The 16,742-nt window shown below is 28.9% G+C and overlaps 2 protein-coding genes across 14 annotated transcripts; one reads left to right on the forward strand and one right to left on the reverse strand.

Annotated features, from left to right (window-relative positions):
• The first annotated feature begins 7 nt into the window (after window positions 1-7).
• Window positions 8-12,875, forward strand: LOC124426438 (GATOR complex protein Iml1). 13 transcript variants are annotated; one of them, XM_046968106.1, is made up of 24 exons: window positions 8-413; window positions 487-612; window positions 724-1,195; window positions 1,262-1,458; window positions 1,619-1,902; window positions 1,979-2,211; window positions 2,320-2,535; window positions 2,578-2,766; window positions 2,836-2,976; window positions 3,549-3,557; window positions 6,323-6,540; window positions 6,618-6,823; window positions 6,891-7,065; window positions 7,160-7,360; window positions 8,133-8,243; window positions 8,734-8,807; window positions 10,216-10,326; window positions 10,423-10,630; window positions 10,698-10,806; window positions 10,872-11,321; window positions 11,416-11,576; window positions 11,648-11,816; window positions 11,897-12,213; window positions 12,278-12,875. In XM_046968106.1, exons 1-24 carry the CDS (start codon window positions 63-65, stop codon window positions 12,473-12,475), a joined length of 4,926 nt encoding a protein of 1,641 aa, XP_046824062.1. In that variant the 5' UTR covers window positions 8-62; the 3' UTR covers window positions 12,476-12,875. The 13 variants fall into 13 exon arrangements, with proteins under 13 accessions (XP_046824062.1, XP_046824063.1, XP_046824067.1 ...); XM_046968107.1 differs by lacking the exon at window positions 8,734-8,807 and adding an exon at window positions 9,733-9,803; XM_046968111.1 differs by having other exon boundaries at window positions 8,148-8,243.
• On the reverse strand, window positions 12,476-16,328 carry LOC124426439 (rac GTPase-activating protein 1). Its single transcript, XM_046968120.1, has 10 exons — window positions 15,963-16,328; window positions 15,683-15,885; window positions 15,460-15,614; window positions 14,978-15,389; window positions 14,712-14,881; window positions 14,490-14,616; window positions 14,181-14,413; window positions 13,812-14,109; window positions 13,559-13,734; window positions 12,476-13,473 (listed from the first exon to the last, which is right to left on the reverse strand). Exons 1-10 carry the CDS (start codon window positions 16,045-16,047, stop codon window positions 13,410-13,412), a joined length of 1,923 nt encoding a protein of 640 aa, XP_046824076.1. The 5' UTR covers window positions 16,048-16,328; the 3' UTR covers window positions 12,476-13,409.
• Between the last annotated feature and the right edge of the window lie 414 nt (window positions 16,329-16,742).

The following is a 16,742-nucleotide window of genomic DNA, read 5'->3' on the forward strand; positions in this document are numbered from 1 at the left end:
ATATATCATATTACAGATATATATATAAAATCACAACTGACCGCTAAAGTGATGGGTTAAAAATGAAGCTTTTTAAACTAATTGTACATCAAAAAAATTTTAGTGGTGAAGATTTAATAATTAATCCCAAAGATTATCCAGGCATAAAAACTGGAGATGTCGTTGAAATTTATCATCCTGAAGATGAGTTCAGCCGCTTACTCTTACAAGTTACATCTTTCAAAGAAGATCTTCAGGGACGAGAAACAATTAGTGTTGAAAATAATGTAGCGACGATGTTTCAATTAAGAACTTTTGCTGATGTTTATATGAATATAGTAAATCCAGAAGATGTAGCACTGGATTCGGTTGAATTAACATTTAAAGATCAATATATGGGACGCAGTGAAATGTGGAGATTAAAAAATAGCTTGGTATATTAAAATTTATACTCATTATATTATGCTTTAGTTATTGGAATTTATTACTGTACGTCTTATGTATTAGGTGAATACTTGCGTTTATATGAATAAGAAGATAGAATTTTGTGGAGGTAGCATTCGATGTCAAGTATATGAAATGTGGTCTCAAGGTGATAGAGTTGCTTGTGGTGTTATTACTGATGACACTAAGGTATGGATAGGATTATTCTGTTGTAATATAGCATTAATATAGTATATAATATAATTTTTTAATATAGTTTTTTATACATTAAATTATTTATTGAATTATTATATGATTTAGGTAGTCTTTCGTTCTTCAACAAGTATGGTTTATCTTTTTATTCAAATGAGCTCAGAAATGTGGGATTTTGATATTCATGGTGATCTTTATTTCGAAAAAGCAGTAAATGGATTTTTAGCAGACTTGTTTCAAAAATGGAAGAAGAATGGTAGTAATCATGAAGTAACAATAGTTTTGTTTTCAAGAACATTTTATAATGCCACGAGTTTAGAAGAATTTCCAGATCATATGAGAGAGTGTTTACAACATGATTATAGAGGTCGATTTTATGAAGATTTTTATAGAGTAGCGGTACAGAATGAAAGATATGAAGATTGGAGTAATGTATTGGTACAATTACGTAAATTGTTTACTGATTATCAAAAGTTTGTATTGGAATATCACCAAAGACCAGATGTTAGTATGCCAAAAGCAATAAATTCTACAGCAGCACAAGGAAATTTTTTAGAAGTTTTGAACATGTCATTAAATGGTAATAATCAGTAATTATAAGCAAACCACATCTTATTCTACATATTAATTCACATTTATTTTACAGTTTTTGAAAAACATTATCTTGACCGTAGTTTTGATAGAACAGGTCAATTGTCAGTTGTAATTACTCCTGGAGTAGGTGTATTTGAAGTTGATAGGGAATTGACAAATGTTACTAAACAAAGGGTTATTGATAATGGAGTAAACAGTGATTTAGTTTGTGTTGGAGAACAACCATTGCATGCAGTTCCTTTATTAAAGGTAGTAAATTTTATGCAATGTTGTAGTGATGATATAGCAGTATACACTATATAGTCTTGGCTTTTTTGTAATTTACATATTTTTTTTTGCATGTTTCTATAATTATAATACTGCTTATATTCCTTTAAGGAATATATTATTATCAGAAACATTATTTTAGTTTCATAATAAAGATACATCTATAAATGCACCAGATGACTACAGTATGCCTCATTGGATTAATCTTAGTTTTTATTCAACAAATAAAAAAATACCTTATTCTACCTTTATACCACGCATAAAATTGCCTCAAAAGGTGTCAAAACATTCTATGGACAATGGTAGATTAAATTGTAAAACTAAGCTTTTACAAGAAGACCCTAGAGAATGCTTGCATAATTCTTTATTTGATTATGATGCTTATGATGCTCAAGTTTTTCAATTGCCACATGTTCATACTTCAAGGTATTATATACCATTATTGTCATACATTTTTTGTTCTTTCTACAATATATTATGTAATTTCAATTTTTAATTAAAGTAGTTTGCAAAGAGTTACTACAAGAACTAAAAAAACAAGTGTGGCATGCATTGAGACTCATAATAATGCTCACATATTAAAGCTTTTAAAACGTAAAATGTCAGATCCTGATATTCATCATCCATCACCTGAAACACATGCATTAATACCAGCAGCCGCAAGAAGTGCTGCAATCTCTATACCCCATCGGACAGAAAGTGTCGAAAATAACGATTCTAATGAGGAAACAAATGGTATGTATACAATAATTATATTCTTTAAAATATTTCAGATAATAAAAATCGAATATTATATATATATATATATATATATATTTATATTTAAATTTGTTATTTTAATAGTATCAAGAACATCTATCAAAAGTGATATAACCGATTCTGAAATATCACCACCATTCAGACCAGTTGTTGGAAGTGCTGGTAGTCCAACTAATTCAATTTCCCAACCTGCAAATATAGTTAGACCTAGCAGAGCACTTATTAATCCTTTTGATCCCTCACATGTTACTATAAAATTGACCAGTAATAGGCGCAGATGGAGCCATATTTTTCCTAAAGGTAACTATAATTGTTAGATTATAATATTATATTTTATAGCAGCAATAATTTTAGGTCCAACGGGTGTTTTGATACAACAACATCACTATCAAGCTGTTCCCGCACAGTCACATCCTGAACCCCAGAGTGATACTACTTCAACATTGAGTGGATCTCCTATGGAGCAAATTACAACTACTAGCAATCCACATCACATATCAAGATCAGCTTCTCAAATTGGATTTCAAGATCGTTAGTACTCAGTACTATATAGAATATCTATATTTGATTTTTAATTGCATGATATTTTTTTAATTTTAGATACAAAAGGGAAGTTTCAGCGCATAAATTTGATAGGTGGAGATAGAGTATCAAATACTAATTCATCTGGAACTAATAAGAGTTTAACTCTTTTATGGGGTGCCACTGGTGAACAGGAGTGGACACCAGCACTTACAACAGGTTTGCCGATAATTATTCCAAGTATTTCTATGCACAAATTTTACATAAAGTAAGATGAATTATTATTAACAAGATAAAGTGAACAAATTATTACATAATCAAAATTTAGTAGGATTACAGTGTAAATGAGAGAATCTCCAAGTAATCTGCAATGACTTTTTATATAACTATTCACATCATTCCATCATACATATAAACTGCTTCTTGTGTGGTTTTTGCATTAGTACATATTTATTTCATCATCAAATTTTTTTAAAACAATCATCAAATCTTTATATTAATTATATTAAAATATAATTCAATCAGTAATTACATAAATAAAGCATTGTTTATATTTACTTGAGACAGATTCATTAAAGAAGCAATATCGTTCACACTGTCATATCAGACATTAATAAGGATTAAAAGGACTATTGATTTTTAGAAATATTTTTACTTATTCTCAACATAAACCAATCGGAGATATAGAAAATAATGGTATTGCATTTATTTCCATGTTATGGTACGTCTTATTGGGACGCAACGCTGGACGTATTGATGCGTGTGTGCAACTATGATGTCACATTAAACAGCAATCATAGGTTAGCGCCATATATTACTGAAAATTGATTCGGTTATGGTATACATTTATTTTGGGATATTGAGTCTAAGTAGAACTGTCACTACTCTAGATTAGTTTCTCATTGTCTCTCTAATTTCTATTCTTGTTTTTTGTGCATGCATATTGTACATAGCTATTTGTGTGTAATTCAAATTGAACTTCTTTATTAATGTAGTAACTTATTTCAAGCTATGTGGTCCTTATTTAGAATATGTCCTTAATATCATAAACGTTTTTTTTTTTGTCAATTACTTCTGTTTCATTGTTAATTAATTTTAGTGATATTTAAGGGATTTAATAATATTTATTTGTTATTTGTATAACACTTTGATTATGGATTTGCATATTTGTATATGTATTCTATACATGCACTTAAATGTGTGCAAACAATATTTAATTGTATTTTATCAAATGCTTTTATACAGATGTTTCTCTCTTAAAATCTGCTTTTTTTTTAGAAGATGTAACCTTCTGCAAACTTAGGAAATCAATCCAATACTACACGGTTTATACAATTCTTCTGTTTTACAGTTCTTTTGTACTTCATATTGTATATGTCATATCGTAATATTATTTATCTTTTAATCTATGCTTTTTGCCATTTTAAGGTAATCAAATGTGCAATATAAAATTAATATTTATATGCAAGTTAGGCAACACATAAATAACATATAATTTATATAAAGATAATATTTGTACAAGCATATACATTTGAATACCTAAAAATATCTATTTACTAGAAATATGTAGCAATATCATTTTTAATATACATCTTCATGCTTAGAAGCAGCTCTGCATCTAATACGGCACGACATATGCACGCACGTGACACACGCACGCGTACATACGAGGGTAATCCCAGAAGTACCCGATCTGATGAATAGATAGCGGTTATTGTTTGAAAAGAATGACTATGGAAGAAAGTACTAACCTTATAAAGCTTTATTTTGAAGTTTAACGACGTTATGTTGTTTAATATTTATTTGGCAGCCATCAATAGTGAAAGCTCTAAGTGAATTTGTAAACATGGACAAAATTGGTCATCGTAATGTGATACAATACTTTTATTTGAAAGGCCTCAGTCCAATTAATATCAAAGCGAAGTTAGATTCTACTCAGGGGAAATCTGCTCCTTCGTTTACAACAGTAAAATATTGGGTGGCAAAATTTAAAAGAGGCCGTACGAACTGCCAAGATGACCATCGTAGTGGTCGACCAAATAAAGTGACCACACACAAAATGTTGAAAAATGAAGAAAATTTACAAAATGGTATTGGATGACCGACGACTGAAAATGTGCGAGCTAACAGACATGGTAGGCATTTCAAAAAGTGCTGTACATCGTATATTGATTGAAAATTTATACATGAGAAAGTTGTGCACAAGATGGGTGCTGTGATTATTTACAATGGAACAAAAACAGCGTTGTGAGGATATTTCAATCCAGTGTTTGATAAAGTTTCACAGCAATAAAATCGAGTTTTTGCGTCAGGATTCATAATCATGGATGAAACATAGTTATGAATCCATTTTATATCTGAGATGAAGGAACAGTCAAAGCAATGGACTGAAGGACAAGAATCAGTTCCAAAGAAAACAAATTCCATCTGCAGGCAAGGTCATGGCATCAGTTTTTTGGAATACGCGTGGGATAATTGTCATTGATTATCTTCAGAAAGGAAAAATAATCAAAAGTATTGTGTGAACTTATTGCAGCATTTGAATGATGAAATCAAGAAAGAACAGCTGCATTTGGCGAAAAAGAAAGTTTTGTTTCATCAAGACAACGTACCAATTCATACATCCGTTATCACGATGGCCAAAATCAATGAGTTAAAGTTCGAATTGCTTCCTCATGCACTATATTCGCCAGATTTAGCCTCCTCGGATTATTTTCTGTTTCCAAACTTGAAGAAATGGCTAGGTGATAAAAGATTTGCCAACAATGAAGAAGTGGAATCTGCGATTGATGGATTTTGAGGAGCTCGACGATTTTTACTATAAACAGGGTATCAAAGCTATTAAACATCGCTGGGAAAAGTGTATCGAGCTAAAAGGAGACTATGTAGAGAAATAAAGATATTTTTTTTTTAATTTTTTGTGTTTTCTTTGTTAGGTCGGATACTTCTGGGACTGCCCTCATACATAAAATAATTTATGTCTGTATATATATAAGCTCAATATTATATTCTCTCCTTTTTGTAGTCCTACAAAATAATCTCAATACATCACATATGTAATTATCACAAATGCATATTTAATTTGTGTGAAAAAAATAAGCCTTTTGCTTATATTAAAAGTTTTGTGTGATATAGTAACAAGATTTTTTTGTGCATTCTGTACTTATTTGAGAGTTTTTGTTGTATGTTAATTTTAATATCTAGGTACTGTACACACACACACACACACACACACACACACACACACACACACACTATATGTTACATACTTTGTTTATTATACTTTATACTTAGAAAAATTAGTTGTGGTATAAGTTTTTGTTATAAAGAATTAAATTGCATGTTTACAGATATACATATTTAGTTTAAAGCAATCAATTTAATCAAAAGAAAAAAGATCATTAATTAAATACAATGTAATCAAAAATGATAGAGAGAGATATTGTATTCAATTTTATGTACTAAAATTATGATGCTGAATGTATAATTGATATAATTCCAATTGCTTCTTGTTTTTATAATCTTGCAAACATTTTATTATAGTCTTGTCTTTTTTATTCTTTAGGTGTTGATTGGAAGTCATTAACAATTCCAGCTTGTTTGCCTATTACTACAGATTATTTCCCAGATAAAAGGAGTTTACAAAATGATTATGTAGTTTCGGATTATAATCTGTTACCAGATGATGTAAATGCGGATTTTGCACAACAACGAGCTGTTTATAAAAAACCTTTAACAACTGCAGAAGTCTTTAAAGAGCTCGTTTCACAGAGATTGGCTCAAGTATGAGATAATTGTTTAATTTTTAAGTAATAGTAATAACAATTGTTATGATTATATTTACATTTGTATTGTTCAAGGGTTTTCAGCTAATATTATTACCACCTATCAATAAAAATCAAAATAATACTTCTGGTAGTGGTACAGCTGCACCCATAAGTTCTGTAATGCGAGGAAGACAAGCAGAATCTGAACCAAAAGAAGAATACTTGCTTAGCATTGGTCGAATTTTTCATAAAATATCTCTTTATGGTAACTCTATAACAGTTACAAGATACAGACCAAGGTAAGTAATTGTTTGTAATAAATGATATTGCAAAATATAATGATTTAAAATATTATTTATTTCCTAGGCACCCTTATCCACCATTTAATATCCATTATCGATATAGATTTCATGCTCCTCATCATGATACATATGAAGTATCATGGGTATCTTTTACAACAGAGAAACTTGAAAATTATAATTGGAACTATTTAGATCATTATATATGCACAAGAGGACATACTGATTTTGCTTTAGTAGAGGTAATTATTTATAATATCCAATAATAATAATTTCGTATTTTTATATTTTATAAAATAAGTCATCATCTGTTGTGTAATCTTCTTTGATTTTAAGACTCTTAAATATTGGAGGTTCAGAGTATTCTTGCTGCCAATGAACAATTTTGCAACTCGAAAAATTTTGGAAGGTTCATCAAAGTGCGATATATATACACCAGCTTCTGCAGCTGAGCAAGCTTCTCTTATGGATGGATTTTTACGTTTTATAGAAGGATGGTTGAATAAAATACGACGTCCGCATCCTAATAAAAATTGGGTAATGTCTTCTTATATCTTTTTATTCTTTTAATTTTAAAATGTTATATTAGAAATTGTATAATCTGTGTCTATATAAGAAAATAATATATAATATTAAATTATCATATAACATTGCCATGATATCTCTACATAGCAATAATTTGTTTGTTGTTTAATTATTACTTAATTGTGATTTTATTTTACATAATATTATTTTATTAGCACTATATTAGAATGTGCATGCTAAATTTTGTAGTTAAATTATGCTCATGTGACTATTAACTTATTTTTTATTTCTTATTTATATAAAATTTTTATTGATTAATTTTATTGGCTTCATATTTGATTTCTGCATTTATTTTTATATAATGTCAATATTGTAGTGTAGTTCCATGTCTTGGTACTATCTATAAATATTTTTTTACTGTAATAATGTTAAAAATTATTGCATGTATTATTTTAAATATATAGAAACAAATTGCTGTGAATATAAATAATAAGAGGCAATAAATGCACGGCTTCATAATAAGCTTGTGTAGTCAAAGACATTCACTACTACTACAACAGATCGGACAAAAATATTAAAAATAACCGACTTTTTCTACATTTATAGGCTGATTTTATAATTACAATGTACATTTTATAATATATTGAAACAATATTTCATGCCAATTTTGATAATATAAAAACAGTTTCGTTTTACAAATATGGCTACGTAAAATTATATATAAATAAATCACATATAAACAAATTTGTAAACAGGTAGTTAGCATAAGGGATGGGGTATTTAGCATGCTATGTTTCAGACCCCCACAGTTCTAAGTGGTGTTCCTCCAAGAGACCCTGCCTCTCATTTGACCAGACGCAGGCACAGCACGAGCCTAATATTCCTCACTAACCAGGTACTTCCCCTAGCAATAGCCTCCATCTATTGAGGCAGCTATTAATCTAATCTAATCAGGTCTAAGCTTTGAATTAGATAATTTCGAGCAGAAAAATATGAATTTAAACAAAAATTTATATCTTATTAATATGCACCATTTATATTCAATACATGAATATAAGTATTCCTTATGCCTGTGAATACAATTTAATTGCTTTTAAATAAATGTTATTTCGAATTATCATAAAGCTTATGTACTGTATTTAATATTGATTTTGAATATGCTTGATACTTGCCTTGAATGTGCATCCACAGTTTAGCAAGCTTTCTCATTATGCGTGAGATATTACTGTTTAATTCTATTTTTTTCCAATATTATAATATGTATCAAACATGTTTTTCTTTAATATCAATTTTTATATTATTATAAATAGACAGATATCTATCTTCATAATCATCAGCTTTGTCATGCCCTCACAGTTATCCATACTTTTCATCATACTTTACAGACCAGTCTAGTCAGCAGCTCTCCCTTTAGAGAACGACTTGGAAGCAACCGTCTACCAGAGAAACCACGACCAAGGTTTGAACATGCTTAAATTAATGATTTCAGCATTGTTGCTTTCTGCTAATTTCACTACGTAGTTCGTCACCTTCTTTTATTCCAGTGGACCATACAAAATTGGTGTTAGACACTTCTTCTGCTTGTCTATATATTGCACGAGAATTGAATTACAACATTTTTTCATGAAATATAGTAATATTATCTTAAAGTATTTTATGAAAAACATAATATTTTTCTGTCCTTAAAAAATCGATGTAGTAATTCATTAATTTCTCGAAAATATTACCTTGCATAATTTCTTTGTGTTTCAGTATTATTTATGTTTGAGTGTGATAATATAATTAATTTCCAGTTTAGTACTCATGATGATAGACAAACAATTTTATTAGAAACTAAAAACAACATAGATATTATAAAATATATATTTTATATTTAGAATGTTATACATTAGTATACTCTTATAATACATTAAATTTAATTAAATTGTCTACATCTATCATCTATAGTGTTATTCTGTAATAATAATTTTTTTACTTCTATAATGATGTATGAAGTAAGATTGGTCATAGAAATGCTTTATTATAGATATTTGCTTTATATTCATAATTTGCATTAATTAATGGTATTGTGTGCTTTAATTAATAACAAGCAATATTTTAAATTTCTATTATAATATTATTGTTATTTTTGGAAGAGGTTTACAAATAAAACACTTTCAATTTGTGTTGAAAAAAAATTTTGTATACATTCTATACGTTATAGCTTACTTCATCTTTTTGTTATTTCTATGAAACAAGTATATAGAGTATCTGCATGATATATTTTGCCATTGTAGATGAAATTACAAATTTTAACATAAGGCATGATTCAATATATATGCAGAGACTCTACTTAGAGTATATGATTGGTAGTGAGTGTGGGAGTGACGGGGTTCTCTGTACAGGAGAGGCATGTAGTGAATACCGCTGTGGCTGCACGCACGTGCCTCGACACTCCTCGTCACGTGCCAAACAGGTTGGTTAATTCTCTTACCTCTCTTAATACAAATATTAATTTTAAATTTGATTTTTTATTCATATTTGGGTATGTATATACATATATTTTTTTTCTTTTAAGAAAAAGATTTCTAATGAACCATTCAATTGATATTTTATAATAGTTATAAAATAACATTGAAATGTTTTCGTTCTTTTTTTTTTTTGTAACGAGCAATGCTCAAGTGTATACATACGAATTACATTTTTTAATAAATGTAAATCTCTCATATTATATAATGATAAAAAACATAGAAAAGACTTGTTCGCTTGTTTCTGCAGCAAAAATGTACATTGCTTAATTTACCAGGCACTATGCATTTCATTTTTTTTCTTTAATCATATTCTAAGAGATATTTGGACATCTTTTTAATCTTATTTTGTGACGTTAGATCTGGTTCAAAAGTAATGGATAGAGGAAGAGTTTCCCCTGCAAGTGAAGCAGTTCTTCCTCTTGCTTTGGAGCAACAACAACAAGATCACTTTGAAACTAATGAGGATAGGTATTTAATTAAATCGATATTAAATACTATAATGTACTTAATTAATTTTTTTTATGAGATCTATTTATATTGTATTAATCAATTATTTACTTCCAGTGCTAACATGGAATTAACAAAGTTGAAAAGTAATGCTACAAATGCAGAAATTTTAGAAGCTATGAAACATCCACAAACTGGAGTAGGATTTCTTACACAACATCCATCTTTACCAAGTCAAACTTTTGTTAGTGCTGATGCAGTTCAATGGTTAAGTAATAATACAGAGGGTGGTGTTACTGTAGAAAGTGCCATCAATACTATAAAAGTAAGATAATAAATACTTAATGTACAAAGTTGTGTTGATATTATGCTAACATTTTATTTTGATTTAGGGAATGATTCAAGAAACGCTTATTTGTCATGCATCTGGAGATTTTTCTAAACCTTTTATATTAGGATTTTATTTGTATCATATAGTTCAGGATAAGGAAAACCAAAAAGGTAAAATTTCAGAAACTTGTTTAATGAAATAGGATTAAACATTTTTCATTCTGATTTTCTTTTAGCTGCGGATTATTCGCCACCTTTGGGTGATCTTCAAAGTTTTGAAAATGAGTGGGTGGAAGTTGAAATGAAAGCTCCCAAAGGTTGGTGTGAACCAACTACTACAACTACTACTACAACTACTACTACTACTGCTACTGCTATTAGTACTACTACTACTACTACTACTACTACTACTACTACTACTACTACTACTACTACTACTACTACTGCTACTACTACTATTACTACTACTACTACTACTGCTGCTGCTGCTGCTGCTGCTGCTGCTGCTGCTGCTGCTGCTGCTGTTGCTGCTGCTGCTGTTACTGCTACTACTGCTACTAATTTACCAACAGTATCATCTCCTATATCTATACCCAATTATGATACTGTTGATGAATCGAATGTACCACTATTTTTAAGGGATGATCTAGATTTAACAAATTTCTTGGAGGAAAAAGATTTGAACGGTTGTACTTTTTATATAAATAATTATATAAATAATATGTAGTGTTCATTTGCATTTATATTAACAACATTTCTAATGAATTATATCAATTGCAGTACCACCGTATAAACACACACATCTAGATATTGATATCAATAATAAAAGTGATAGAATAGAGTGGGGGCATCTTAGGTATCAATCTGTATATATGATCGATCATTCTTATGAACTTGTAGTGCAATGGGTAGCTTCGTCTGGTAGTATTGTAGCTGATCTTGTAAGTGTTGTATACATAAATAATGAAGTATAATTTAATAATGAATTTATTACGAAAAATTTTTGTGCAAGATATTCATCTGGCAACGCAAGGCTCAAATGTGCGGAATTCAAATGGTACCAATTCCAAGTGATTTGTTAGCTTTACCATTTACTTTAAAGAGTGATCCTTTAAGAGGTCCTATTTTTATACCACTCGATACAGAATGTCTTATGGGAAATAAAAAATTTCTATTTGAAGGTCTGTCAATAAAAATACAAAATTATTGATTGTTTAATGATCTGATATATTTATTAAAAAAAAAATATATGTATTTTTAGAATTTCGTGAAGATACATATGCTCAGAGATTATTCTTATTTCAAGAGGCCATATTACGAAGATTTGGTTTCATACCATGTTTGATTGAAAGTTCTGAAAATGATCATCAATACGTTCATGTGACTGGAAATGCTTTTATACTTGTACCATCCACAAAAACTACCAGACCACGTCAACGTACTGGCACTAATATAGTAAGACGAAGTACGGGACAAAAAAGATATCCAGTACATCCGGAGCAACTAAGTCCACATGAAGCATATATCACACGTCATGTTAGTGGGAAAAGTAAAGATGATTATAATGTAGATAGACGTGTAAGTATTAATTGTTTCTATTGAATACACATCTGAATATATAAGAAATACATTTATTTTAAAGATGGGATTTCTTTGGTCATGGAATCATATGATTAGTCGAAAGTGGAAATCATTATCCACTTCAGCTGGCGATGAATTGTTTCAAAAGAAAATTATTCAAGATTTTAAACACTTTTGTTCAAATGGAGATAATAGGTTGAAGCAATTTTGGGATTCTTGTTGGGAGTTGAAAGAAAAAAGTTGTACATATTTAAAGTAGTAAGAGGCATAGAATTAAGTTTTATTAAAAATGTAAAAAATGAATTTGTGGATATATCATTCAAGAGCTTTAATAATAATTAATATCCGTTGATTATTTTTACTATGATCACGTGACTAGATCTCCCGTACTATTCCGATTATTGGTAAATAAATAATAAATAATGAATTTTAGCTGTGATCTAATTATTAAGTCTTAAAAATGAGATATAACGATGAAATAATAAAACAAATAGTGTTAACTTAATTTTTAAAAAAATAATTTTTATAAAACACTTTTTTTTATATTTTGTGGCAAGAATATTGTCTTAATACAATTATCAATTCTACTTCTTATTTTGTTATAATAATAGATATTTATATACGTATATTGTTAAGTGAAATAAACATGTGTTAAATCATAGAGAAATTATTTACTTATTACAGTATCGTTTTATATTTATACCAAAAAAGTATAAACATAAAATATGTCATACTTTTCATGCTATAAATACTAAACGAGTTATAATTCTTAAGAATACTAGATGTTATGCTTTTTTTTTTACAGATTACTTATACTTTAACATTAAGTACGTTGTCGATATAAACAGGATATTAAAAGAAAAAGAAAAAAAAAAATAAAAAAAAAGAAAAGAAAAAAAAGAAACGAAGTATTATATTGCTAACATTATATATATATATATATTATTATATAGTTATAAGGCACTTTTTATAGTAAATATGAGAAGTTTGTGCAAGTTTTTGATAGAAAAATTAACATTTGTATAATCATATTAAAGTAAGAGCCTAAACAATCGCTGATTGTTATGAGTCATTAAGTGCAACTTTGAGTTTCACTTAATTCTATAGGGCAATTGCAAATATAATGTATAATTTAAATAAGCTCAATAGTGTTTAGCATTAATTCTATACACGTCATAACATAATAACATTACTTAATAACCTATTCTAGAAGGTGGAGTAGCAAAGTATTTTTTGTTTTTCTTCATAAATGTACGACTGAAAAAAGGTAAAGCAAAAATAAGAAAGAATACATATAGCTATAAGAAAGAAAACATAGGTAATTAAAAGGTTTTAAACTGACCTGGAAGTAAGAGGTGTATGGAAAAATCCACGAGATGTGGTACGTTTCAAAAGTGATTCTGTAGATGGAGTATGTCTTAATTCTCCTGTTTTAGGGGTACCAATATCGTTTAAATTTTCAGGATTAACAAAGTTTGCCCAATAATCAGAAGGAATTTTTAACAAGCTCTCCACAATCTGAAAAATATAATACAAATATGTAAAAAATGTTATCTTTTTGATTAATACAATATAAACATTATATATATACATACTGCAACTTGATTTTTTGTTTCACTAAGCATAGAAGTAGGAGATGGTTCTTGAGAGCTAAAACCGACTAATGTTGGTCCGAACACTTTAGCAAGATTACTTATTGGCATTTTACATTCAGCACTACTAGATACACGTTGTAAATGTAATATAAGGAAAGCAAGAGTATCTCGATTAGGTTGTGGAAGTTCTGAGATTGCTTGATAAAGTGCTGCATCTGCATCTTCTTTATCTGAAATAGTAGTAGCGCGAACAAAATCTGCCCAAAGTGCTACAGTAATTAAAGGTTCCCGCAAAGATCTATAATAAAAAATATAAATCGTTATTCATTGATCATTAAAAAAAAAAACAAAAACAAAAAAAAAAAATACCTAAGAAAATCTTTTAGTGTAGAACAGATTGTAGGTATATCAATGTCAGAAAGATTAGGAGCACCTTTTCCTCTGAGGAACTTATCTTTCAAACATTTAACATCTGTTGATGCACCATTTACTCTGTATAATCCTTGTTCACTCATACCTCTTAATTCTACCTCATTAATACAATGAACTATTAGCGAAGGTACCATTGGAGGTATCATAGGGGCATAATCTGCTATAGTACCCTAAAAATAATAAGAGAAAATTTTGTTTAAAATTTAATTATTAGGGTATTTCATTTTTTATTAATCTTATACTTACTGAAGTACCACGGAAAGTAGGTGTATTTCCTGTTGGAACACAAGGAAGTGGTACTAAATCTTTACATTCTGTATGTGCTGTAGCTTTACAGTCTCTGCATTTTACAGCTACTTTACCAAATCTAATCCTATTTACAGAAACGAACAGATTTATAATTTTATACCATTATCCATTATAATCCTATTAATTATATGTTCAAAATTTAAATGCAAAATATCTAACCGTTTACCACAAGGTGTACACATTTCAGGTTTAATAACTGTTTTAGCTGTGAAACTATGACCTCTAGAATTTTTAATATTTAAAGTATATCCACCAATATTTGGACTTGGTTTAAAAGCACTTTCTGAATCAGAACCTGATGTAAGAGTTTCTGCTTTTGGTGCTGAAGGCTTTAAAAAAAAAAAGAAAAGAAAAACAATAATAAAAAGGAATTAGTACTAATTAATACTAATATTTAAATGAAATAAAAAAAAATATTAATGTACCGTAGTATCAACAGCTATTTCATTGAGATCTATTTGTGCCAATTTAGTTCTGCTATGATCTGAACTTTTGCGTTTTTTGCGTGCACTATGTGGAGGTCCTTGAGGATTGGTATTTTCATTCATTGGTACAGCTTCAATGACTGAAGATGCAGTGATTGCACCTTCTTTTGGCACTGTGACAGTAGTAGTAGCTATTATTTTATCAGAAGTATTTAATTCTGCTACTTTCTGCAATGTACTACGGCGTTTCTTTGGAGAGTATTCTCCACTTGGTCTATGTTCTTTCCATTCTCTCTTCTTCTGATTTTGTTGTATAATAACGCTTGTATCTAAATCATCCTCTGACTTTGAAAAACAACTGAAGTCACTTAATATAGAACCGGTAGAATCTAATTCTGCTATTGTATTGAGCCTAAAAGTGAAGAGAAAAATATAGTTCTTTGCAATCCTTTTATATTCTTTGTTTAAAGAAATAACCATACTTGTCATTATAGTGTAAATCTTTTATGTGTACATTGCTATTTCTTGGATTTATAGAAGTATTGTTGAGAAATTGTAACTTCTCTCTAGTTTCATCATTCAAGTTTCTTCCTCCATCATTAAACAGAAGATCTCTAACTAAAGCTATCTGTCGCTCCTGTTAAATATTATACATATAAAAAGTTGTTTTATTTTTATATTTATCATAAAGAAAGATTATAATACCAAAGAATTTTTTTCTTCTTCAGCAGCTCGTCGCATTTGTTTCTCTTCATTCAATAAACGTCTAGCATGACTTAGTTTTCTATCAAGACGAGTTGCTTCATGATGGGATTTTTCTAAAGCGACATGGAGTCGTTGACATTCTTGCACAGATGCCAACCATTTCTGTCGCATTTCTTCTTGATTTATAGCAAACTGAAGAAACTCTATACAAAAAGAAGTTGTATTAAAAGTAAAATTATAAATATGAATATAGGGCAATATTTTAACCTGTAGTATTAACCTTCTTCGCAGGATCCATTTATGAGGACGTTTGAACATCGTACTACTTCATCAAGGCTTGCTAATACTGACAGCGATGCAGTCATTTTTTGAACAAAAAGAATTTACTTGAAAACTTGGAAATTGAAGAATAAACGATCTAATAACGTTTCTTCCGTATTCAAATATTAATCAACTTCTATATAATCATGTGTGCGAACACATATACTTGAGATTACATATTTATATTATCTTCGATATAAATCAATAAATCACCGTATTCCTTGTAATTATAATTGATGAAAGATTTTGCGTCTGACTTTATGAAACTTCTGTACTGAGAATTATCCGTTAATATTGTAAACAGCGTTACAACAGATTCTATCAATAATGATTTGAATGTAACCAATAGGAACAAAGTTTAACTCTTACTTTTTCTATAAAACGGTAGAGGACACCACAAACCACAGAGAATATATCAGCAGAGGAGCTAATTATATGATAAATGTGATTCAATTGTTTTCAATATAAATAAATGCATTCTTTAATCGTATTTATTAATTGTTTTAATATTAATCTTTGCGATTTTCATTGCCAATTATGAGGATAAATTGTTGATCGATGTTATAAATTTATTACAATTGAAGTAAGGAATTTACAATCGTATATAATATACTTTGCGAATAGTTCAGATATTTTATTTACATGAATATTTACTCCTTTATTTATATTTCATATCTAATAGAATCAAGGACTTTGTTGAATCATAAAAAGAATAGAATTTTTAGATCTTTCTTCATTA

The sequence above is a fragment of the Vespa crabro genome, chromosome 9 (assembly GCF_910589235.1).
Source record: "Vespa crabro chromosome 9, iyVesCrab1.2, whole genome shotgun sequence".
Taxonomy (NCBI): Eukaryota; Metazoa; Arthropoda; class Insecta; order Hymenoptera; family Vespidae; genus Vespa; species Vespa crabro.